General features: G+C 38.6%; 3 protein-coding genes and 2 non-coding genes across 5 annotated transcripts; 4 read left to right on the top strand and 1 right to left on the bottom strand.

Annotated features, from left to right (window-relative positions):
• The first annotated feature begins 2,391 nt into the window (after positions 1-2,391).
• Positions 2,392-10,790, top strand: ppt2b (palmitoyl-protein thioesterase 2b). The gene is made up of 8 exons (XM_067612594.1): positions 2,392-2,891; positions 4,253-4,406; positions 5,083-5,178; positions 5,275-5,382; positions 5,599-5,682; positions 6,325-6,409; positions 7,031-7,085; positions 8,113-10,790. Exons 1-8 carry the CDS (start codon positions 2,703-2,705, stop codon positions 8,254-8,256), a joined length of 915 nt encoding a protein of 304 aa, XP_067468695.1. The 5' UTR covers positions 2,392-2,702; the 3' UTR covers positions 8,257-10,790.
• A 747-nt stretch (positions 10,791-11,537) lies between these two features.
• On the top strand, positions 11,538-15,483 carry rps5 (ribosomal protein S5). The gene is made up of 6 exons (XM_067612591.1): positions 11,538-11,649; positions 12,679-12,782; positions 13,035-13,244; positions 14,422-14,550; positions 15,094-15,192; positions 15,368-15,483. Coding segments are annotated over exons 1-6 (612 nt in total). The 5' UTR covers positions 11,538-11,648; the 3' UTR covers positions 15,437-15,483.
• On the top strand, positions 12,822-12,957 carry LOC137199110 (small nucleolar RNA SNORA3/SNORA45 family). The gene has a single exon (XR_010931726.1). It is a non-coding gene; the product is annotated as a small nucleolar RNA SNORA3/SNORA45 family (small nucleolar RNA).
• Positions 14,869-15,000, top strand: LOC137199112 (small nucleolar RNA SNORA3/SNORA45 family). Its single transcript, XR_010931727.1, has one exon. It is a non-coding gene; the product is annotated as a small nucleolar RNA SNORA3/SNORA45 family (small nucleolar RNA).
• Positions 15,484-15,571: 88 nt separating the features above from the next.
• On the bottom strand, positions 15,572-23,616 carry ddah2 (DDAH family member 2, ADMA-independent). Its single transcript, XM_067612590.1, has 6 exons — positions 23,466-23,616; positions 21,931-22,543; positions 20,179-20,367; positions 17,936-18,055; positions 17,298-17,441; positions 15,572-16,301 (listed from the first exon to the last, which is right to left on the bottom strand). The coding sequence occupies exons 2-6, from the start codon at positions 22,228-22,230 to the stop codon at positions 16,182-16,184; spliced, it is 873 nt and encodes a 290-aa protein (XP_067468691.1). The 5' UTR covers positions 22,231-22,543; positions 23,466-23,616; the 3' UTR covers positions 15,572-16,181.
• Between the last annotated feature and the right edge of the window lie 1,182 nt (positions 23,617-24,798).

Genomic DNA, 24,798 nt, shown 5'->3' with positions numbered 1-24,798 from the left:
CGTTTAAATGCTTTGTGTGTGTGTGTGTGTGTGTATGTGTGTGTGTGTGTGTGTTTGTGTAATAACTATGAGTGCCTGACAGTGATTGAGGGGGAGGACAAATTCCTCAGAGTTATGTTTGTTTTGTATTAACTGGTGCGCAGACGTTATGGCATCCCTACAACAATCAGTGAGCTATTTAAGCTCTGCAGCAAAACACAAGACGTCATGCTCACAGTGATTTCTGCAGCAGCTACGAGGGTCAGGACACGACGACCAACAGGGCAAACTGAGCAACAGCCCCAAAGGCCACATATTCATTGTGTGTCAGTTTGATTAATTGCAAATATGTTAAGGAATATGCACCAATTAGATGCAATAGTTTACTGTATTATAGAGGACCCTGTGTCAAATGTATATGGTGTATATTCCTAAATAAATTTGTGTTTATTCAAATTAGCACAAACAGGTGTTCAATAAGGGCTGCAGACAAGTTTTTCTTCTACTTGTTATAGAAATGTTTTATACTTCAAGACAGATGTTTAAAAAAATACTGCAGCTAAACAACTCTTTGATTCGGAAATGTAATAATGCAATACAGTGATATTCTGCAGAAGCACCAACGTTTCCTGATTCCACAGATTCCACTCGAGCTCAAGAGCTTCTGACCGTCAAGTTGTTAGAACCGTATTGTTCAAACTTCCGGTTATTCTGAGCACCTCTTGAAAGTTTTGTCCTTGCTTAAGAGTTGAGCAAGTTTGAAGTTGAAGTTAAAAGTGCTCAGATTAATTGAACATGACAGCTTAATCTACTGATGAAAAATAAATGATTTGGTAGAAAAGCTCAGGAACAAGCAAGTAAGTTGCTTTTGAGTAGAGATTGTTTTGTCAACTACTTTTTTATGACTTACTGAGAACTGCTTTATTATTTGTGTATTTTTCTTAGATAATTTCATATAGTTTATCATAGTAGTTCACTAAAAAACTTGCCCACATGTAAATAATATTAACAGAAAAATAGTTTTTACAGATTTTATAGATATTTATACTTGAAAACAATGAGAAAACACCTGCAAACTGCCCATATACCTGATGAAGTTCAGACACACCGAAACATAAGTTAATAAGTTTTCAAGTTGCATTTTCCTCACCTGTTGGATATTCAGGTATCCGACAGCAGACAACAGTAACTATAAAAACAGTGAAGTTGAGAAAAAAAGGATTTTGAAGTTTCAAGGTGTAACATAAGTTAAAACCTTAAACTCTGTCAATAAAACAGAAGAAAAGTCATAAAATGAGACACTACAGTGTGTTTGGACAATCAAGTTAGGCAGGTTAGATTTTAGCTAGGCAGGTTTATTTGTATAGTACATTTCAACAACAAGCCAGTTCAAAGTGCTTTACATAAAACATAAAAGGCATCAAGACAGAATGTAAAAGCTACACAAGGTCATATAAAAAGACAATTAAATACAATTTAAAAGTGATTAAATAAGCTGATATAGAATAAGACAGATAAAACATTAGAGTGAAACTTACAGTGCAGTGTAAGATATTAATAAAAAAGCCTCATATTTGATTTAATAAAAGGCAGCGGCAAACAGAAAAGTCTTCAGCTGTGATTTGTTGCAGAGTTGCAGCAGACCTGAAGTTTTCTGGGAGTTTGTTCCAGATATGTGAAGAATAAAAATTAAATGCTGCCTCCTCATGTTTAGTTTTGACTCTGGGGAAAGAAAGCAGACGTGTCCCAGACGACCTTAGAGGTCTGGATAGTTAATAACATAGCAGAAGATCAGGAATGTATTTTGAAAACCAGTCAGTGCTTTATAAACCAACAGCAGTATTTTAAAATCAATTTGTTGACAGACAGGAAGCCAGTGTAAAGATCTGAGAACTGGAGTGATGTGATTCACTTTCTAGGTCTTAGCAGAACTAGTTTATCTCATAGACAGGCTAAGCTATGAGTTAGCTAATATTGCTTTTTGTTTTCATTATGATTTAATTTAGCTACTGTCTTATTTATGTGGTACAACAGTTCAGTAAAAGTCAGCACATTTTTTATCTTTGGTTTTTACATGTTTTGTTGTAATTTTACATGTTTCTTTATTACATATTTCTATGATATAATCATTTTTATGTGGTAATTATCTCTGGTATGTATTGGATAAAGTTAGTTAATGAACACAAGTGCATCAAAAATATTCGGGGGTCAGATGGGGGTCGGTGGTCTAATTTGTGTCAGTTTAGGGCTCCTTCGTGTGAAAAAGTTTGAGAACAACTGATTTGTGTAAGTATTATAACCACGAGGGACTGTTATGAAGTGTCCGAGCTACTGATTTGACGAGCTGGAACCGGATATTACGTCACAAACCGCCGTATGACGTTTGCTTTAAAGCCGGAACAAACAAAAGCGACCAAAAGCAAAGGGACGCTCAGCAGCTGCACAGTGTTTTTCTTCCAAGTATTATTTACGCAATAAACATAAAAGGGAGCGCAGCTTGTTTAAAACAGGATTATTCAAGGGACACTGGACATAAGGTCATCTGTAACGCAGCTTGGAAAGAAAAAAAAATGGAGATAAAAATGATAGCAAAACATTAGCCAGACATCAGGATTTTTATGTTTGTATTTTATTTTAACAGGTGTCCTTTTTTATTCCGGAAAGATTTAGAGAAAGAGTGTTTATTTTATTTTTATTTTATTTTTTTGTCGCTTTGAGTTATCATGAAGGGCACCTATTCTTCCACCACAAGCCGGAGGAGGGGGAGCAGCAGCGGGGCAGTCAGGCTGCTCTACCCGCTGCTCGGTGCGTGTCTCTGGGCTGCGGTGGTCGGATACAAGCCGGTGATCATTGTGCACGGTCTCTTCGACAGCTCAGGGGATTTTAAAAACTTACTACGCTTTATTAACGAGGTGAGTGGTCGGACTGAAGAGAACCCGGTTCATTGTGGTTGTTTTGATGGGATATTTTTAGAACAACAATGTATGTAAATGATGTTTTCCGGGGGTTGATATGACAGTATTAAACAGATACTGCGGGCCTTAAAGCTTATATCACCACGTTATCAGCAAACGTAGTCTGACATATCGAAACATGCAACATACAGTGTGTATGTATGCCATATTATTCGGCAGTAAGTATAATAGGAAAATCAGGAGGTTGAAGTACACGATGTACTAGTTTTGTGCATCATCCTGACAACATTACCTTAATCTATAAGTAACATTAAGCACAATATGAGTTAATGTACTATAATAAGTCATTATAGAGTTGTAAAGGTGTAGTTATTTATATTTTGGTTTAATATAACGAGTAATTTTCAGTGTAAAATTGTTTGAATGCTCTCTTTAACTGTCTTAATCCAAACTGAATTTTTTTTTTGGTACATTAAAATTGAAAGTATTTGGTTGTGTGCAGGAAGTGTTATTCAATGAAGCTGTCAATCCTTGTAGAGCCTGCAATGATTAGTTGATGTTTCAATTTTCTTTAGTCCTCTGTGATAGTAAACTGAATATCTTTGGGTTTTGGACTGTTGGTCAGGACAAAACAAGATATTTTAGGTTGCATCTTGAGTTTCGGGAAACAGTGATGAACATTTTTCACCATTTTCTGACATTTTATAGTCCAAATGACTCATTGATAATGCAAATAATTGTTTGTTGCAGCCCTAAATACTGGCAGTGATAAAGAAGAGTTCACATTGCATATGTTAGGGACATTGAAATGCGGCCTTTCCCGCTTTTCTTCTTGAATTCTCCAAACCCCTCATGCCCATTACAACACACACAAACACACAGCTTCAGACTCCATTGGGAGTAACGTGGTAGATGTGGTGATGTTACGAAACTGTTTTTTGTGGTGACCGGCAAGGTTGATGAGGTTAAATCAAGATTAAGTTCCTCTTTTTGTGCCTCTCTTGTTTTAGAAAGCTGCAGAATGAAACCAGAAAATTGACATTTTTGGAGAGAGAAAGAAAAAAAAAAATCAAAAGCGGAAATCCTCGCTCTCTCCGCTTCAGTTAGTCTGTGGTCCTTTCTGCTCGGCAAACAGCTTAATGAATCATAAATATTTAAAACACATCCTGATCAATAAATAGCTTAACATTCCCACTGATATTTGATAACATAGGCATCTGAGTTGATGTTTGGATCAGCCTTGTCGTTTAACTCTGCATGTTGATTCTTGTAGCTGTTTTTACGCTTCATGTAAGCGTTAAACAACCTTTCACGCACTCTGATACTGAAGTGAAACAATCTCCTCCTCTCTCCTGCAGTCTCATCCTGGAACGAATGTGACGGTCCTCGACTTGTTTGACAGAAGTGCCAGCCTGGAGCCCATGTGGAAACAGGTGGAGGGTTTCAAAGCAGCTATTTACCCAATAATGCAAAACGCAGCAGACGGAGTCCACTTCATCTGCTACTCTCAAGGTGTGTGCGAGTGAAATAGAGACATAAATGTGGTGTTTACTCAAGATTATAAAACAGTTTCGGTATGTCCTGTAGTTGCAGTGTCATTCTTGCAAAAAAAACTGACCTCAGAGTGACACCGTAGTCTGCAAAATGTAAATGTTTCACTCTTATATTTAAAAGCTGGGACAAAAAAAGGGAGTGATTGTTGTTTTATTTGCTCATTTGTAAATTCCCAGCCAGCATTTTGTAATTCAAACCCAAAAATATCTATTGCTTCACTTTGTAAAATACAGTGATAAAAACCGTGTCAGCAGATGAGATTTTTCCTTCCCGATACACATGTATAAGCAATTTTGGCAAGTCATTAGTTACTCTGTGAGTAACTTCACACTTCAGATTTATTTAGTATCATTTTAAACTAATTTTTAGATGGTTATGCAATACTGAAAATAAAATTTAAGTGTATTTTGAGGCCTTTAGCCTTCACATTGCATAATGAACTGCACGTGTTTGTGTGGGTCACCTATAGGGTTGAAAATTTCTCCTCAAATTTTCTACTTGAAGCATCATTAAGACATATTTTTCCTGCAAAAACAACAAGGAAAAACTCCCAGTTCCCCAAAAAATCCATGATGTAGCCAGTATGTAAAAAGACTGTAGGAAAATATTGTTTGTTTATGTTATGCTATTACAGGTGGGCTGATTTGCAGGGGGATCCTCTCCACCCTGTCTGACCACAACGTCCACTCCTTCATCTCTCTGTCCTCGCCTCAGGCCGGGCAATACGGAGGTGGGTTCATCTTCAAAAGCATATTAACACATATTAAGGACCGGTTTCCCTTGAGCTTGTTCTTCATGCTGCTCTTGGCCTCTTGTTTCCTTTCAGACACAGATTACTTGAAGTACCTTTTTCCTCAGTTTATGAAGTCTAACCTCTACCACCTCTGCTACACTGGAATAGGACAGAGGATATCTATCTGCAACTACTGGAACGGTGAGACTCCAAGAATAACTTTCTCATACATGTGACACACAAAAGGCGTGAAGTGTTAAGTCATAAAATTCAGTTATATTCCCTTGCTTGTGACAATTTTTATAAGAAAGGGTGTGTGTCTCAGATTGCTTAACTACTAAGAAACTTCATAAATAAGCATTTTGACAAACTGGTTGTGTGTACTCTCTCCTCCTCCTCCCCCTCTTCCTCCTCCAGACCCACACCACAGGGACCTGTACGTGAACAGCAGTGATTATTTGGCTCTGCTCAACAGTGAGAGACCAAATCCAAATTCAACAGGTCAGCAAATTCCTTGTGGGTAAAACTCATCCACAAGTTAAACTCGTGTAAATATCAGTGGGTGCACATTTATCTTTATAATGCAACAGCTACTGAGTTTGACCTCATGACTCCTAAAAAGAATTACCAGTAAGTAGGAAAATATTGTTTTGCATAAGAATAATCCATAAATAACAACAACCTGCAGGTGCTTCAAGTAAATTGTGTAGGGATTTTGTCCTGAAAAGGTCACAGAGTGCTGTTGTGCATATTGTGCCAATCACAGTATAACAAAAGATGACACAAATTATTTAATGTCATTTCATAATTGTATAAGAAATGCTTTATTAACCTCCTTTATTTAAATTTGTTTATAACAGATTTTTATATCAATTAGTGCATATTTACACAATACATTTTCACCTTATGCAGCTGTAAACACTACATTAAGGATTTCATTCCATAAAAGGCTTTAAATTGATTTTGGAAGAATGACGCTACCTGCAATTCATCAGACGTTATTTGAAAAACGAAATAGTTTAACTATTAAACTAGCAGTTGTAGAAAGATGATTGCTACAAACTTCGTTTTTTAATTTAAATTGGTGGATATTTCATGTTCATATGGAGTATATATTCAGTGTGTTTTACCTCTAAATTCCAGAGTGGAAGAAAAACTTCCTCAAAATCCAAAAGCTGGTGTTGATCGGAGGCCCAGACGACGGAGTCATCACTCCCTGGCAGTCGAGGTGAGTTCATCGTCTGTCGTGTTCCTCTTCTCATAAATATGTTTGTGCTTATGGTCTTTTAACCTCACCTACAGTATGATTTTATGAATGAATCATTTTTACTGTAATCTCTGACACATTGTTCGGGGAAAAAAAGCAATCAGTGCAAGAAAGTGAGAGTGTTGTGCTTTAAAATGTATTAAAATGTTTCTACCATATATGTGTTAACCTCCATTAATACACAGCTGCTTTATGAGGCACAGCATGAAACTGATCCCAGCTCCAAAATGAACAACCAGGGTCAATTAATACAGTTGAATATTACTCCTAGCACCTGTGAAAGCCTTTTGAAACACCTTGATTGTTTACATTACAGTCTTTTCTCTGCTGGAAGATCATCTGCATCACTTTGATTCATACGTGTTGATGGAACTACAAGGCAGCAACAGTTTTTTCTTGTTATAGTTCACTACTTTAATCTGGTTTCTACAAAGTCTCAGATGTCACAGAGAACCTTCTGTTCTCCGTTCACGCTCTGTTTACTCTGCTTTTCTACATTTGCTTCTTTTGCCTGTTGATGATCAGATGACTCTCATGTGACGCTCTCACACGTTCTCTTTCTGTCTGTCTCGTGCTGTTTAGTCAGTTTGGATTTTATGACAACAACGAGACCGTCGTTGAGATGCAGCACCAAGATGTGAGTGCAAATCACACTACAGACACATATATTCATTCATTATTTATCATTATTCTGATTTATGGCCCCATTTGCTTGTCACTTAAAGTGTCTCATATTCAGATAAAACCCACATTTGATTCAATATACTTTTGTTTACACATATATGCTTCTCCATTAGTCAGATCACAAATCTGACTGCATTTGGTAACAGCTAAAAATCACCAGAAGAAGAAGAATTTGGGCACTTTAGCAGTTACGTTACAACGATAACAGTTTAGCAGGTACCCAACAATTGTGTAAAAACAACACAAACACATGATGGACTACTGGTGAGATAAAAAAAATAGTCTTCATGGTTCTCACTCGTGCCACTACCTCACCCACACAGATCAACGGTTGCTCTGATCTGGGATCTTATTGAATGAGACGTCAGATTTCAGCATAATTTTAGTGTAACTTCAGGAGGTAGCAGCTACTTCTACGTTACAGTTGAGGATAGAAAACATTTGTTTGTGTTTTTTTAACATGTGGTTTCAAGCAGTCTGTAATACTTGGATTATTCTCAGCTTTTTTTGAGAATCTGTTCAAGACACATGAAGTAGCTAAGTGTAAATGGGGTATATAAATCTTAACATTCAGTACAATACATTCAGTTGGAAAATGTGAAAATGATAATAAAGTAGGGCTGAAACTAAAGATTATTTTCACTTTTTGATTTAATCTGCCAATGATTTTTTCGATTAATGTATAAAATGTCAGAAAAGAGTGAAAAATGACCATTGCAATTTCCAAGGAGTCGAAGGTGAGGAGGAGTCCTCAGATGTGTTGTTGCATCTGACCAGCAGTCCGAAACCCAAAAATACTCAGTTTATGATCTTGTATGATAAAGAAAAGCATTAAATCCTCACATTCGAGAAGTTGAAAACAGAAAAGTTTCTGCATTTTTTTCTTAAAAAGTGAGTAAAACAGATGAATTTTCTGTCAATCAACTAATCGTTATAGATGAACTTTGCACTGACTCTAAATTCTTCTCTCCTTGATGCAGCTCTACTTAAGGGATGTTTTCGGCTTGAAGACGCTGGCGGCTCGGGGGGATCTGATCTTGTGTTCTGTTCCCGGCGTCGTACACGTCCTTTGGCACTCGAATGAGACTGTATTTCACTTGTGCATGGAAAAGTGGCTGGTGTAGAACACAACTCTTATACAGCACACACACACACACACACACACACACACACACACACACACACACAGCATCAGATCAGCAGTCAGATAAGCTCCTCATAACATATGAAACTCTGCCTCTACAACCACTGTAACGTTTACTCACAAACATTTCTGGATCTACTCTTGAGAGGGTAATCTCATTTTTTGGATTACGACTCCTAGAAATCAAACGGCAATCAAACAGTGTTGCCAGTATTTTGAGGCAAGTTTTCCTTGTACTGTCTGTTGATTGGGTTTGTTTCTGTAAGTATCTTTTCTGTGTTATGCGCGCATGTTAATTACTGGGTTACTTGTCAATATGTATTTCAAACTACTGTAGCTGCTGCTGGAAAAATCCAACCCATAACTGTGTGAGCTGAAGGATTTTTTCCTCAGAAACGACATACAGTACGAGGCACAAACCGTCAAAAGCATCAAAGTTAAACACTTTAAGAGACTTGGTATAAGTTTAACCACTGTTATGTAATTACAACAGAAAGGGAACAGAAAAGTAAATCAGACATTAAAGGGGACATATTATGCAAATTCCCAGGTTTATATTTATATTCTGGGGCTCTCTTTGCATTTACATTTCAAAAAACCCCTTATTTAACTCATACCGTCCCTTTATACAGTCTCTCAGTGGGCATGTGTGACATCAGCTCATCAGCAAGGTAGAAAAAATGTCCCAAATGAAGCTTTCAGAGCAGATTGAAGCCCTGGCTTTTGACTTGCAAGGAGCGTTTCTACATATGTTAACCTCAAGTTTTGAAACTTTGACCATTTTTAACATAGATATCCGACATCATAAATAACAGAAAATCAGAAAAAGGATAATATGTCCCCTTTAAAGGAGCATTCCAGCAATTTAGTAATGCAATTCAATGAAATTTTGGGACTTGCTAGAGACAAAATTAAGTTAGAGGCTGTCCGTCCACTGAAATTTACAAGCTCCCGGTTCGACCTGCAAGTTGTTGCTGCTTTTTGTCCTGCACCTGTACCCCTCTGGGGTCAGATATGCACATTATCCATCTTTCTTGACTTGCTGGGGACATATTAAAAACAGAACAGTCAAAAATTGATGCTGCAAAGGGTGAGAGGTCGAGATATCCTGACTTTTGTTGCCAAGTTTGGTTGCAGTTTCCATAATGCAACTCAGTAGCACCTTTTATTATCCTTCTTATCCTGCTTGGTAAACACACGCCTCTCTCAGAGTCCTCGCCTCCAGTTTTTAACGCAGGATTTTTGTTTAAAATTTGAAGCCTCAACCTCAAGCTGTGGTTACCCCCTGATGACATCACCAGGGTTATTTTCTCAGACCTCTCCTTCAGAGCTTTCCAGAGCACATGAAGAGATCCGTTACCTGTGAAAACTCGGTGTAATGCCCCTTTCATTTACACAAAACATCTTAATTTATTACCTTGAAAGAGTTAAGCCCATTTACATACAGTATATCCATGTGTGTGTCTGTGTGCGTTTCGGTCACACATACCTCAAAACACCACACAACACGACAGTGCCTGAGCGACGTTCTGTCATCTAGTCTACATGTACAGACTCACTGCCCTGCTCATCTTTTGATGCAGTAATTTATATCTTTTTATCCTTCCCTTTTTTAAATCCTGGGAATCATATTTTCCTGTGTTTCTATTTTGTTTTTAGTGTGTACATGTGATCATGAATATCATGTTTATTGTCATTATCATGCAGTGCTTTGGAGCCATAGTCGCTTTAGTAGATTAAGCCTTAAACTTTCCCTATAAGCCTCAGTGTTTCATGTCCCATACCGAAGTGCTATGACACGCTGCCTTTAGTGACGGTGCTAAAAATGAAGATGGAGGGGTGGTGAAGAATGACCGGAGAGTGGCAGCGCTATATTAGTGTTTACTTGTCCACCAAACTATCGTACGTGGCACTCTTTACCTCCCATCGCATTTAGATATCTCAGGCGTTTTAGCAACATTTATGTTCGTGTGTCTCTGTTGTAAAAAAGGGATCGGTTTTCTCTTTAAAGTAACTGTTTGCATTTTGTTGGATGTTAATGGATGCCTGTTTCAGAAAAGAAGAAGAAATGAAATATCTATTGTGTGATGAAACAAGAAGTGAATATGTAACTATTTGAATCGGCAAAGTATGCGTTGCACAATATTTTTGCCTGATGAGGGAAAAGACGAAAATGATAAAGATGGAATGATATTATTCAACAGTTTTAAAGCTGTTAAATATTCAGTATTATTTTAATATTGTTACGGTCCTTGTATCATGTATGCTAGTACAAATTAATTGACCTAACTGCCCAAATTGTGGATTTAAGGGATGTCCTCCTCTGTTCTTTTTTGTTTTGTTTTGTTTGTTTGTTTGCTTTACAAACAGTAAATGTGGATATGGACACTTTTTTAAAAACTCGTACAGAAACTGAACTATTTTGACAGTGTCCCACAATTTGTATAGTATGTGATCCGCCAATAAAAAAGGTGTCAAATGTCAATTCCTCAATAAATGACAGTTTTGAACATCTTTTTTGAGTATTATTTATCTTATTTGCACAAATATTTAAAGTATAATTTTTTGTAAATTTGTGTTGTTGTGTATGTTAATTATTGATACTTATTTAATTGTAGTGTTTTTTTAAAGTTTAATTTCCAACATTAAAATGTCCCACTCAGTCTTAATGCATAAAAGTAAGAGATAAAAATGTTACAAATTACTATTTAACAGTATATCGTTATCTGATATTTCTCTCAAATATCATATTGGTATCGACCTCAAAGATCCAGTATCAGTCGAGTTCTGCTTATGTGTGTCATGAATATATTATAGGATGTAGAACTGCAGCTAACAATTATTTTCATTGTAGATTAATCTGTTGATTATATTCTTGATTAATCGATTAGTTGTTTGGTCTAAAAAAATGTCAGAAAATGGTGAAACATAAAGCCCATGATGATGTCTTCAAATGTTTAGTTTTGTCCCGATCAACAGGACACATTTTTCTTAAAAAATGGACTCCAAGCAATTAATCAATTATCAAATAGTTGCTGATTAATTTCATAGTTGACAACTAATCGATTAATTGACTAATTGTTGCAGCGCTAATAGTCAATAAATCAAATTGTTTTTCGTCCATTAGTATTTAATTGATGACATTTTTTAAACCTTCTCCTCCACATGTTCACCCTAGTTTCACTTTGACACTATTGTAAAATTAATTGTGGCCCACGTGGGTCTGACCCGTTTAGTTTAAAAACAAAACTACAATTCCATACATGCATTGCGCACCGGAAGAACCCGACAGATCCACCGGATATGAGAGCGCGGCGCCCCAAGAAGGCCCTTTTCCGTCTCTGAGAAGTGTGGAGCAGAACGGCAGACACAAGTGAGTGAAAAATTCACATTTTGCTTGCTTCATATATCACCAAAAAAGATTATTGTGGGAAATTTAGAAGCGGTACCGATCCAGGTGTCCGAGAAATACGAGCAAAACATCTAAGTTTTGCCAAAATATGGTTTTATTTCCCCTAAATGTGACGAACCAGCACAGCAGCGTTGAGCGCTAGCATGTGGCTACTTTGTTAGCACATGTGGATGCGGCACGTTGATGAGACACCTCGTTAGATTTCACACTTAGTAGCTTAATAGACACATTGCTGCCATCGTTTAATTGTTATTACCATATGCTTTATGGTAAAGTAACCAGTCAGTGATAAATAATTGAGAAAGTCGCTTGTTTTTGAGCGTTTGTTAGCGGACATGGCTGAAGTTAGCTAGCGTCAACTTGAGTGAAGCAGGCTTCGTCTCGGGCCCTGCCTCGAAAGTTTGGCGCTTATCTTTAATTTACAAAGTTTTCACTTGACATTTAGTCATGTCTGCTGATACGTTATGTGGAAATAATTCACCGCATGACGGCGTTTTTAACGCGATGTCAGATTTGTCTCAATAACTTGCTGCCAACATCGTCTTGTGATACGTGTAAATGGCATAGCTGACGTTAGGTAGTGCTGCTGCAATGCCCACGTTTGGATTTAAGTAGTTGATCATAACACACGATTTTGTTATATAAATGATCCGCTGAACGTTTAATTAGTGGAGAAAAAATTAGAAATAAGCGGGAATACCAGCTGACAGTTTCTGCTTGACCTAACATCACTATGCAGCCTAATCATCAATATTGGAAGATCGACTTATATACTGTGATAGTAATTTTCTTGAACTATCCAGACTTCAGAAAATTGTAAGACATCATAGAACATCAGGAATCTTATCTCACTTTCATCATCAGAAAATCAAAGTTCTGTGTAAATGAGACAGATGTGCATAATATAAGTGAGGCACCCAAATGCCTAAATGTTGTAATTAAAACATTATTTCCTTATCTTGAGTATAATCCTCTAATTATTTTTTTTAGTGACTGAGTGGGAGACTGCCCCAGCCGTGGCTGAGACCCCAGAGATCAAGCTCTTTGGCAAGTGGAGCACCGACGATGTTCAGATCAATGACATCTCTCTGCAGGTAAGCTGTATTACAGAGCTGCTGTTGAACTTGTAATAAAGCGAGGCTAGAGTCACGCCTCGACACTGACCTGTTGTCCTGGTGTGCTAGAGTGCTCGCAGATGAAAAACGTCTTTGCTTATTCATTGGCTGCAGTCTTGTCGTGACCCAGTCAATCACCAACTCAGACACATGACCTCCTTGTAGATAACTCTGCAATGCTGAGCTCAACTCTGTAGTCCGTGATGCTTAAACGACCCCTTTTCACCACAGGATTACATTGCTGTGAAAGAGAAGTACGCCAAGTACCTGCCACACTCTGGAGGACGTTATGCCGCCAAGCGTTTCCGTAAGGCCCAGTGCCCCATCGTGGAGCGTCTGACCAACTCCATGATGATGCACGGCCGCAACAACGGCAAGAAGCTGATGACCGTGCGCATTGTCAAGCATGCTTTCGAGATCATCCACCTGCTGACCGGAGAGGTACGTACCACGTTAACAGTATGTGTAGCATGATTTAGACAACAGCATCCAACCAAGACTGACACTCAGAGGGCAGCAATCCACCATAAACTACAACAAAGGGTTTTAAATAAATTCTATGGAACAGGTTTTAGTTTTATTATACACAAGAATTAGTTATACTAAAGAAAGAACCTGTGCCACAGATACAAAATCTTAGGGTGGCAACTAACAATTATTTTATCAATTAATCTGCCGATTGTCTTAATCAATGGTTTAGTCTATAAAATGACGGATAATAGTGAAAATTGCCTTTTGTTATTTTCCGCAGCTCAAGTTGACATCTTCAAATGTCTTTTTTCTGACCCAAAGGCCAAAACCCCTAAAATATTCAATTTACAATTATAGAAAAACACACAATTTCTGCTGAAAGAATGAAATGAATAATCGACTTCTTGTTGTAGCTGTACAAAACTTGTTGTTCCTGCTCTAAAAACACTTTATTGCACAGTAAACAGGGTGTCCTTGTGGTGTGGACAACTAAAAATTTGCTTCCACTAAAACAACTTAAATAGAAAAATACAAAGAAGCTGCTTTAATATGTCGCACACACCCACATCAAAACAATCAAAAACACAAACTGCAGTCATTTTGCTGTGAATGACACTAATACTCAGTTTTATTAGATTTTTATAGATGAATCTTAAACTTCTAACTAGCCAAACCACGGGCTCCTGTTTGGGACCCAAAATAAAGCAGAGCACAGTAGCATTAACAGTGAATAACAGGTCTCAGTAGATGTACAGTTCAACTGATATCGATCTTGACATTACCTTACCGTGTTTGGTAATGATTGACAATATTAAAGGCCCTGGAAGCCTGTTTTCTCTCTGTATAGTTGTTTTTGTCTGTGCTCTTCTCACTGATTAGAGTTGAGCTGGACCCAGTTGGAGAAATGTGATGTCATATTTCTGTACACCAATCAAGGTTTAGCAACATTTAACTCAAAATGTGTAATGACTGTTATGGGATTAATGATGTTACCAGGGGGCAGAAGAAGAGCAGTTGAACACTAATAACTAAAGTAGGATGCTTTTTCCAAACTAGCTTTAATTGTTGTTTACTTAGTCAGAAATATTTAATGTTAGAGAAATAAAGTCTTCAGGGGTTTTAATGTTGTTCCCAATTTTGTCCACAGAATCCCCTCCAGGTCTTGGTGAACGCCATCATCAACAGTGGACCCCGTGAGGACTCCACCCGTATCGGTCGTGCCGGTACCGTCAGGAGGCAGGCTGTGGACGTGTCCCCCCTCCGCAGAGTCAACCAGGTAACATGACGTCACTTTCCATTTACAGTAAAGACAGACAGACAGATAGATGTTTTTCTTCGACTCCCACTTTACCCATTTTGGGTTTGTCCAAATTACATCTGTCATCTTGTCTTAAATGTGTTGCATTAAATCAAAGTTACCTTGCTGTGGAGAGTAGATGCTTTCACAAATTCAGCAAATTGGCTATTAACTGTCTGTTCAAAGGGAAAAAAGTAATGTAAAAAAAATTGTAAAGGCTCTAATTATGCATTTAATCATTTGTACAACTTGCATAAATGCTTGAACCTACACCTTTTCATACTGTTTGATGCATTAAGCGAGGCTAGAGTCACGCCTGGGTATCACCCGTTGTCCTGGTGTGCTAGAGTGCTCGTAGAGAAAACGTCTTTGCTTATTCATTGGCTGTAGTCTGTTGTGGCCCAGTCAATCACCAACTCAGACACATCACACTACTGTACTGCCTTCTGTTATTTCATTTAAGTTAATTTGTCAGCCAATCTCGCTCACTTATGTCTTGCTCTCTCTCGTCTCGTCTTTCAGGCCATCTGGCTGCTGTGCACAGGAGCAAGAGAAGCTGCTTTCAGGAACATTAAGACCATCGCCGAGTGCCTGGCTGATGAGCTGATCAATGCAGCTAAGGTAACTTTTATTCACTTATAGGATGACTGGTTCTGTTAAATATCCGCTGAGTAACAAACATCAAATTCCCATGACTTCACATCCCAGTGCTTTTTGTGTAGGAAGCTTGAGAATGTGTGCTGCTACTGATGCCAAAGTATTTGTGTATTAAACAATTTTTTTCTCTCTCTTTCAGGGTTCATCTAACTCTTATGCCATCAAGAAGAAAGACGAGTTGGAGAGAGTCGCCAAGTCCAACCGTTAAACATGTTTGCTTTCTAACAAAACAAATAAATTTGACATTAATGTTGATGGTTTTATGAGTGTCTTTTTTTCTTATGTACTTCCACACACAAATTTCAAGGCTTAAAATGGGAACAAACTACAAAGACAAGACAACTACTGTTACCAGTTTAAGTTTATTGGTATCTCTACATTTGCTATGAATTCATAGGTAGGAAAGTTAACATTTAAAAAGTCTGCATTCTACACTTAGCAGCTACATGTCCTGTAATTGAGACTGAAGGTACAAGTAATTATGAATATTTAGATTGCAATGGATACAGAGAACCTGTCACAGGGCTGCACATTGTCCTCATGGAACTGCTTTGAATCTACAGCCATGAAATTGTACAGTTTAATTTTTCTTGAAAAAGTCTGCAGCAACTGGGGGGAAAAGTGGTCATGACTTTCGAGTTAAAACAGTGTAAAACTACGACTGCATTCAGTGGTGTCTTTAACTAGTTTTGTTAGACTTTTGTGAGGAAACCAGCATGCTGCGCTGTAACATCAGCAGGGGGGGCAGCTGTGCCAAGAATCAGCTCGTTTTCAGATGTTACCGTTGGATCATATCCTCACACATATGCTGCGTGTCAGTGTTTCCCCCCCCCCTACAATAAATACACAAGAATTTTAGCCATCTGTACAATGTTTTAGTGACGTGGACACCCCTCCACCCAACCGTGATCATATGTAGGTTAATGCCGTGTAACGTTGAGGGGTGTTTTTTTTCAGAAATATGTGTGCTTTCTATTGATGAGGAGGCAAAGCGAGGACAGAGACGCTCCCAGTTTGGAGGCCTCGCTGCTGGCTGTAGGCAGAAGGGTGTAGTCCTGTAGCTTCTGGAAGGCCTGCAGAGAAAAGGGAGAAAACAACTAAGTCATACAATCACTGGAACAGACTATTGGACATAATAAGGCAGACGTTTGTAGAATAATAGAGGAAAGAGAAGCGGCTTGACAGCGCCTTAAATAACATTCGGCTTCTAGTAAAATTAAATTGGATCTATATAATTAAATAGATACATCTGTTCTGGTTGTCTATAAGAGTTGGGAAAAAGAAGAATTTCTAATGTAGCTACATTATTCCTGTGCTCTCACAAATCATTTATTTTTTATTGCCATCCTGATCATACACCTTTTCCCAGGGTAAAAATATACTGCAATCATGTGAAAAGGAACCAGATTCACACCTGCACATCTTGCCCGGTAAGTAAAATTATAGCCCACAGTGCATTTCCCAGCAGGAATCATTAAAGATTGATATAGTAAAGGGGGGGAGCAAGTTTTATTTTTATAACCAAGAACAACTAAATGATTATTATTTCACTGTTTTGGAACAAAAAAAACATTACTTGTCCTCACTCCTTGCAATTTTAAGAGAAGGATAGTGCTATTAAGCAAGAGACTGGCCTAATAAGATATTTCAGCTTCATCACTGCAGTAGTTATATTTAGTATTTTGACATTGTGGATATTACAGGGTTACAGCAGATACCTGCATCACAGGAAACAAGGTCTATAAATAGTAAAGTCTACAAAATGGAGAAGATTATCCAAGTCTCTCTGTTTCTGCTGATTAATGATAAGACCAGTAAAAGGTAAGAAATATGCAGTTTTAAAAAATAAAGGCCTTCACTATTTTAATCTACACACTTTCAGGCTATAAATTCCAGTAGTAGCAGCTTCTGACTACAGCAGATGCACCAGTAGGTTTAGAGCCTTTATTTACATTCATTGCAATAAGACAAAATTAAATTATGCTTCTATAATCCTTTAATTTGGCAAAAAAAAAAAAGTGTTTTTTCTTGAATCTGAGGCCTGCACAACACAACAGAGCTGTACTCACAGAGACGCTGTCAGGACATTCCTCTGCAGGCCGGTGGAGCAGGAAGTCTCGTTTGGACGGGCCTTTTATGTAGATGCAGTTGGCCGCCGAGTCTTCCGGGACAGTCAGCACTTCATAGTGGTGATCAGTCAGCTGTTCCATCATCTGGAGACATTACACACACACACACACTTTAATATTACTGTGCAACAGCCACACACACACACACACATTACAGGATATCATCCCAGCATTACATACAGACTCCCAGGCAACATCAGGCCCATTATTAATGTCATCAGCAGTCAAAGATACATGATGTGTGCAGTTCATGTAAGGACAAAGGTGAGGCAAACACATGCACACACAGAGAGAAAAATGATGACAGATAAAACTTGTAAGAGATGTTAGCGTCCGGCCAGAACATGATTTTCAAAATCTAATTTAACTGCTGCTGGAATTGTCTTCTACTCTGAATGTGGCTTTTTTTTCAATGTATTAGCGGCTGCGTTGGTGAAGTAAGCAAAAAAGAATTGCTGCATCTCCACAGAGACTGACCACTTAAGTCTGAGGTCAAAGACAATATTATGTATTTTATATTTATTTTAAAAAATCTGGGAGAAATGCACACTGATACACACACACACACACACACTCACCCGGAGTGTCTTCTTGGCCCCGTCACTGTTGCCGATGATGATCGTGTCTGGACCTCCCATGGAGCAGATGTTTTTCAGCCGGGCTCCACCGCAGACCGGGACAGTGGACACAGCAAAGTCCTGAACAGATGGAGGTTGAAAAGGTTCATTTACACACAGTCCCTGCAGTTCCTTTCTTTTCTTTTTTTTGAGCACAAGAGAAGTCTTCTCATCTTGCTTCGGTAGCCCAGCAGCAGAGGAGAGGTCTTTTTCCACATCAGACATTTTAACTTGTCATAGTAGGGGGACAAAAAAGCACAGGTGCTACTAATCACATTAACGAAGGCTAAGTCATTGTGAGTCAGCATGACCTGCAGCTGAATAGAATTCAGCCATCATTAATTTCATTAGTTACACCCGTGCTTTTCCTTCTATGACATGTCTTCTGTGGAAAAAACAGGCCTTGTAAACGAGCTTCCAGATTTTCTATCACTGACCATGTTGAGCGTTTACCACTAGTGGCTCGACACAAAGCAGCCTGCTGTGTGATTCTGTGCAGGATCAGAGGCAGACATCCAGTTACAGATTCTTGGTTTGAATAGTTCCTACTTATGGCTACATGCAGTTATTCATTCCTTACAATTTACTCAGTAGTTTTGACAAGAAACATATCGTGCTGTAGGCGTTTTGACAGAGGTGGTTTTGTTTTCAGTGTAATGGCACAACCTGCCAGACCTACATAAAACAAATTAATTGGTATTAAAGCTGCAACAAACGTGAAGTGAGTGAAGTGAAACAATTACAACAACATTTAACTATTTTGATAATTAATTTTGAGTTATTTTTAAAGAAAAAAATGCCTCAATTCTCTGATTCCAGCTTCTTAAATGTGAATATCTTCTGGTTTCTTTAGTCCTCTATGAATATGACGGGGTTGTGGACTTTTGGTCGAGACAAAACAAGACATTTTAGGTTGCATCTTGGGCTTCTGACATTTTATATGCCAAAAAACTAATTGATTAATTGAAAAAATAATCAACAGATTAATGGCTACAACAACAGAAGGTTTCAAGAGTTTTAACGTCTCGTGGTCTAAAAAAAAATTATGCTGAGGATTTTCCATCATGTTAAGAATAATATTTGGTAAAATAATAACACATGTAACTAGTGGGGGATGTTTTTGGTGTGTAAATGGGAACCAGTAGCTGCGGAGCTAAACTACTGGCAAGCCTCCAAAGACATATTTGGCACAATCCTAATTAGGACATTAACAAATGTTCACTGTTATCAGGAATCATTAATGATCTCACTGGAAGTCATGCTCTAGTGAATTTTCTTTCTTTTTTTCTTTTAAATACTCTGTGTGATATGTTTCCTGGGTTGAGATGCTTCGATGCCATTTTTCCTTTTTATGCTTAAAAAAAAAACAAATATGAAATAAGCTTGCAAAAATAAAACTGCAAAGATCTGAATCAAACTGAGGTTACATCACTCTAAGCTGCAAAATAGACATATTTTACATATTTCTAGCCAAAGTACAAGCTAAATATTGTACACTGGAATTTTATAGATGACAATAGAAAAGCATGCGAGACATTAATGTAACAATTCTGAAACGTGATACTGAGGATCTGCTGGTCTTTCTCTTTCATCCCCCGTTCTGACTGCATGAACCCTCCCACCCACACTAATACGTCTCCCTCCACCACAGCGTCTGACACGAAGCCAACAACACACACACACACATTCAATACGAGTGCAGAGTATATATGTGTGTGTGTGTGTGTGTTTAGAAAGGCAGAAGTGCGCAAAATGCACTTAAGAGAAGTGAAGGAATCAATATTAATGGCTGAGTTATGTAAAGCCTAAAGGGGCCACATTGTGTGGTCTCCATTATTTGGCTAAAGGAACGACCTCATTCATCAATGTTTACAGACTGTAATTCCACAAATGCAATACTGTTAATGGCCACCTGCTCACTTTGGCAGCTGGGTCGTTTTCTGACAAGGATCCTTGGCGCTAAGATCGTCTTTGTTGCATGAGCTGGAAATTGAAACTCTACTGATTATTTTGTGGTCGAAAGCTTTTTTTTGTAGGATTTTGCCTAAAGCCAGAAATTCATATTGTACGCAGGAGATTTAACATATTAAAAAAATAAGTTTCTCTGAAGTACATCATCCCACTTTAACACCTTCTATTACAATCGTCTACTTCAATGATTCACACAGACAATTCAATTATTCTTGCATTTGTCTCTCTCTCACCCTGAAAGTGTCTGCCAGCACCTCGGCTCCTCTGCGGTTAGTGTGGGAGGAGATGCCGACGAAGAACTCTCTCCCCGTGAAGAGGACGTCGCTGCCCTCCAGCGTGGCCCCTCCAGAGTCCCCCTCCTCAGCCCCCATCTCCACCACCGTCAGGTTTAGCTCTGACATCACCCTCCGCACTGCCTCCGCCTGAACGAGAGAGGAGAGAGAGAGAGGAGAGAGAGAGATGGACAGAGAAGGAAACAGACGTGTTCAACTTAATTCACACTGAGAGTTTGACTAACAGAGCAAGTGAACAATCTTACAAGGTGGTTAATGTTTGCATGTTTTCCTGGATGAACACAGTTTGTTTTATCTATTTACTGAGTTCTAAAACATACAATTATGTTTCTAGATTTAAGTTAATATTTTTAGGTTTATTTCTTTTTAAAATTTGAGTTGTTAGAGAGTTTTGTGAAGGTCCAATGATCATGTTTTTATGTTTTGAAAACTTTCCTCATTGGTGAACTCAAGGAACCTCAGTAACACTTAACAGGTCAGTCATTTCTGAATTTAGGGCTGCAAATACCAATTATTTTCATAAAATATTCATCTGCCCATTATTTTTCTACTAATCGATTTGTCTATATAATGTCAGACAACAGACAAAGATGCTCGTTAAAATTTCCTAAAGCTTAAGCTGACGTCTTCAAATGTCTTGTTTTGTTGGATCAACAGTCCAAAATTCAAAAGATATTCAGCTTACTATCATGTGTGACACAAAAAAGCTTCAAGCCTTAAGAAGCTGCAACGGCTGAATATTTTGGGAGTTTTGCTTTTATAAAATCAACTAACCGTTGCAGCTCTATCTGAATTATTTAATAATAACTTCAAACGACTTTCCTGGAAAGACCTGTTATGTAATGTAATTTAAAACATTAAGATGACAGAGTTGAACATTCAAAACAGTGTAATTTGTCTACAGGCAAGCAAATAATTCAACTTATATATAAAGAATAAAGTTGCCAATAATCAATGAATGCGTACTGTGTTGGGTTTTAATAGAAATGTTTTTCAAGGAAATTCTATTCTGCTTATAATTAGTATCAAATAACTTAATTATTTTCCAGGAAACCTGTAAAATTAAGTGTTCTTTGATTTAAGTCACCTCAAGTGCCAAAACCCCCCCAAAAAAACCTCAAACCGCTTTAGAAAATCAAACCTAGAGGACAAACAATATGAGCAAACATGGACATCATGAAATAAATGTTTTGAGTTGCTTTTCTACAGCCTTCTCTCCCGTCTACTATCGATAACTCTGCTGATTATTTTCTCTAATAACTGTTTGGTCTTCTAAACAACAGAAAATAGTGAAAAATGCCCAAGTTGACTTACGGTAAATTGCTTGTTTTGTCTGATAAACAGTCCAAAACCCAATAATATCTAATTTACTATCATAGAAGACAAAAGAAAAGCAGAAAATGTTCATATCTGTGAAGCTAGAACAAGTGAAATTTTCCTTTAAAAATGACTTGAATGATTAATTGCTTATCAAAACTGTTGCTGCTTCATTTTCTGTATTGTTTTAACTCTAAAGCAACTAAAAAGTTTTATTTTCATACCATACTTATATGAACCTGGCTGGTTTTTTTTTAGCTTGAAACAGCAGAAATACTCCCCCTTTATCTTATGTAGGAAGATTAAGTGCATTATCAGAGGATTAATGGCGCCAAAATGGGTGAACTGAAGCCATTTTCTTCTCCATTGTGTTACCTCACTGCGTCTCTGCTGCTTGAAAGGCCTGGTGATGAGTGCTGTGTCTCCCTGGATGACTGCCACATCGTCTATCCTCCAGCTCTCTGGCAGCTCAGGGTCAGGGGGGATCTCGATCAGCTGCAGGCCGACCTTCTGCCTCAGGGCTCCTGTCAGGCAACCAAACTGACGCTGAGCCTTGGCCAGGTCCACTGAGACGTCCCCGTTCTTACCACCGTCTCCCACTGCTTTCCCAAAGGTCTCTGGGATGCCCCGCACCACAGCGTGGGTGAATCGGCCGTATGGGCACATGTTTGCCATGATTTTACTAGCGTGTGTGTTACTTCTTCTCTGTAAAAAAAAGTGTGGTAGCCGAGTGCTGGTGTTCTGCCAAGAGACAAGCAAGAGGTAATAAAAAGATGCAACTTCTTCACAGCAGTCTGGTCTTGGGGGAAAAAAAGCACCAGATGAACTTTAAATGCAGCTAATAATGGGATGAATCAGGAGATCCGAGAGGGAAGAGGAGAGCATCTTCATCCCTGTCTCTCTTCTTTCATTTCAGCACTCCACCGGCTACTTCCCCATCTGCATTCTTACAGATGCCAAGAAGTGGAGGCAGATGATCCCAGCTGGCCTAAAACAGAGGGACACGGACACATTAACAAGACCAGACACAACGGAACGAACTAAACAACATGGATCAGTTTATTTGAGCTGCAGTGGGACACAAAGATTTCATTCTAGTATGAGAAGTAAATGTCTACCTCATTATTCTTCCAATTAAAATATAGCAAGGCCCCACAGAATTGTACTCTTGTGACTCGCTGATTGTTGGTTTGTAAGGAGAAACAATTAAAGAAAATTTATCCCAGGTGAAACATCCAAGGCCAGCTGAAATAACATACAGAGATAGCGCAGTATAGAGTAGACAAAGGAGCATTGTCCAAGGTTAGATTATAAGGAAACATTATTCAATAGCCTTGCAATATGCTGCAAAGCCTTTCCATATTTGGGCAGTGGGTTAGATTTGGGACAATTGCCCTTTTATCATCTTCCCTGTAACTCACAGCAGTCGCCCACTGTGAGGCTGCAGAAAGGGGACCTGGCTCCTTTCCACACAGGATGTCCCCTAAATCTGTTTCATAACTTATGCAACAAGTGCCGGGCTTTGATATTCATTTCATTCTGTTATAAAGCAGCACACAAAGCGTTTTAAGAGTTACCTGCAAGTGACCACTCCTGAGAGGATTTTTAGTCCTCAGATACCTGTGGTGGAACAATAGTTTTTTTTCCCCTAGTATGATTTTAGTGCACTGTTGCTCTTTCTGGCTAAGCAATCTTGAGCTATCCAGCTGCAACAACCAATGTGACCATCAGCAAAACGCAGAAGAAAACATCTCAAAGTGTTTGGCAACACACCGCCCCGCAGTTCAATGCTCCTTCCTAAATACTTGTGATGATGTTCCACATTTTCCAGCTGGGTGGGAAAACTATCACTAACACTCCAAGAAGTTGTACAAATAACAAAATACAGATGTAAATTCATATCTCCTCACCTCTTTTTTAAGCGTATGAGCCCCGCGCTCCGGAGTGTTTTCCTCCGCTTGGTTTTAATATCCAGACGGACCCCGTTCCCGTTATCCTCTCGCTCCTTTTTCCCTCTGACTGACGAGCTACGTGTCAACGTACACAACGTGCACACGTACACTTCCGGCGGTGCGTTTAAAAATAAAACGCCTCGGAAGAACACGTAGGTCGTGTTTTTATGTAGCAACTTTGAATTAACAAATAATGGGGACAATTTAGTAGAAAATGGCTTTATAAAAGTCACCACATAAAGTAAACGAACCAGTTTTACATCGTCTTTGAAAAGTGAGAGATTTTCATAGCAGTTGAGCTCTTATTTCTTCAAGCTAAAAGACGTAACATCCGGTTTGCCTTACGTACGTATCTCTAGTTTGACTTTAGCTCCCGAGCTCTGCCCCCCCATCCCCCACACGTCCTGTCCGGAGTCAATCAAGATTGATTTCTGTTAAATTACAACCAGTCTTGAAGCTGCATGACGCAGTAACCAGATTATACTCATTAATAACGGCACAGCAGTATAAAGTCTGATTAAAAAAAAAAGAATTTTGTTGAAATTGAGAATGTCAACTCCAAATTCACCAAAAAAGGATGACTTAAAGGGAAACTTCATTATTTTTCAACCTGGACCCTGTTTTCCCATCTTTTTGTGTCTAAGTGACTGATGGGGACAATTTTTTAAATTGGTCCGGTATTGAGTGAGAGTGCTGCAACAGCCATGAAACAGGCTGCAGTGTAATCCTTTAGGGCAATAGTGCACCGCCAATGTACGTCCACTAAAAGTGCTCGTTTTTGCCGCTGACAGGCTCAGATTGGAGGAGCGCCAGGACGAGTCTGTTGTATTGGAGGACAGAAAGCGTAGCTTAGTGTCATTGAAAAGATATGCAAGATCATGGCTGAATATTTAGCTGATTTCGACAACTCAACTCCCATGAGATACCAGCATGAGACTTCTCCTTGGGTGAGGCTTGCTTAGATACAATAACAAACAGACAGGATCAAGCAAAAAATAAACATGTTTTATTTCTCTGTAAACTCCTTTCAATAATGTTGTCCGAGACTTCAACAATCTGAGCCCGTCAGTGGCAAAAACAAGCACTTTTAGTGGACGTACATTGATGGGGCGCAATTGCCCCAAAGGATTACATTGCAGCCCATTTCACAGCTGTTGCAGCACTCCCACTCAATACTGGAATTTCTACTGCAATTTCAGAAATTGTTGACCCCATTAGTCACTTAGACACAAAAAGATGGGAAAATAGAGTCCAGCTTGAAAAATACCCTAAGTTTCCCTTTAATATAGGT

The sequence above is a fragment of the Thunnus thynnus genome, chromosome 15 (genome assembly GCF_963924715.1).
Source record: "Thunnus thynnus chromosome 15, fThuThy2.1, whole genome shotgun sequence".
Classification (NCBI taxonomy): domain Eukaryota; kingdom Metazoa; phylum Chordata; class Actinopteri; order Scombriformes; family Scombridae; genus Thunnus; species Thunnus thynnus.
Note: the sequence above shows the minus strand (reverse complement) of the source record. Positions and strands in the feature narration are given on the sequence as shown.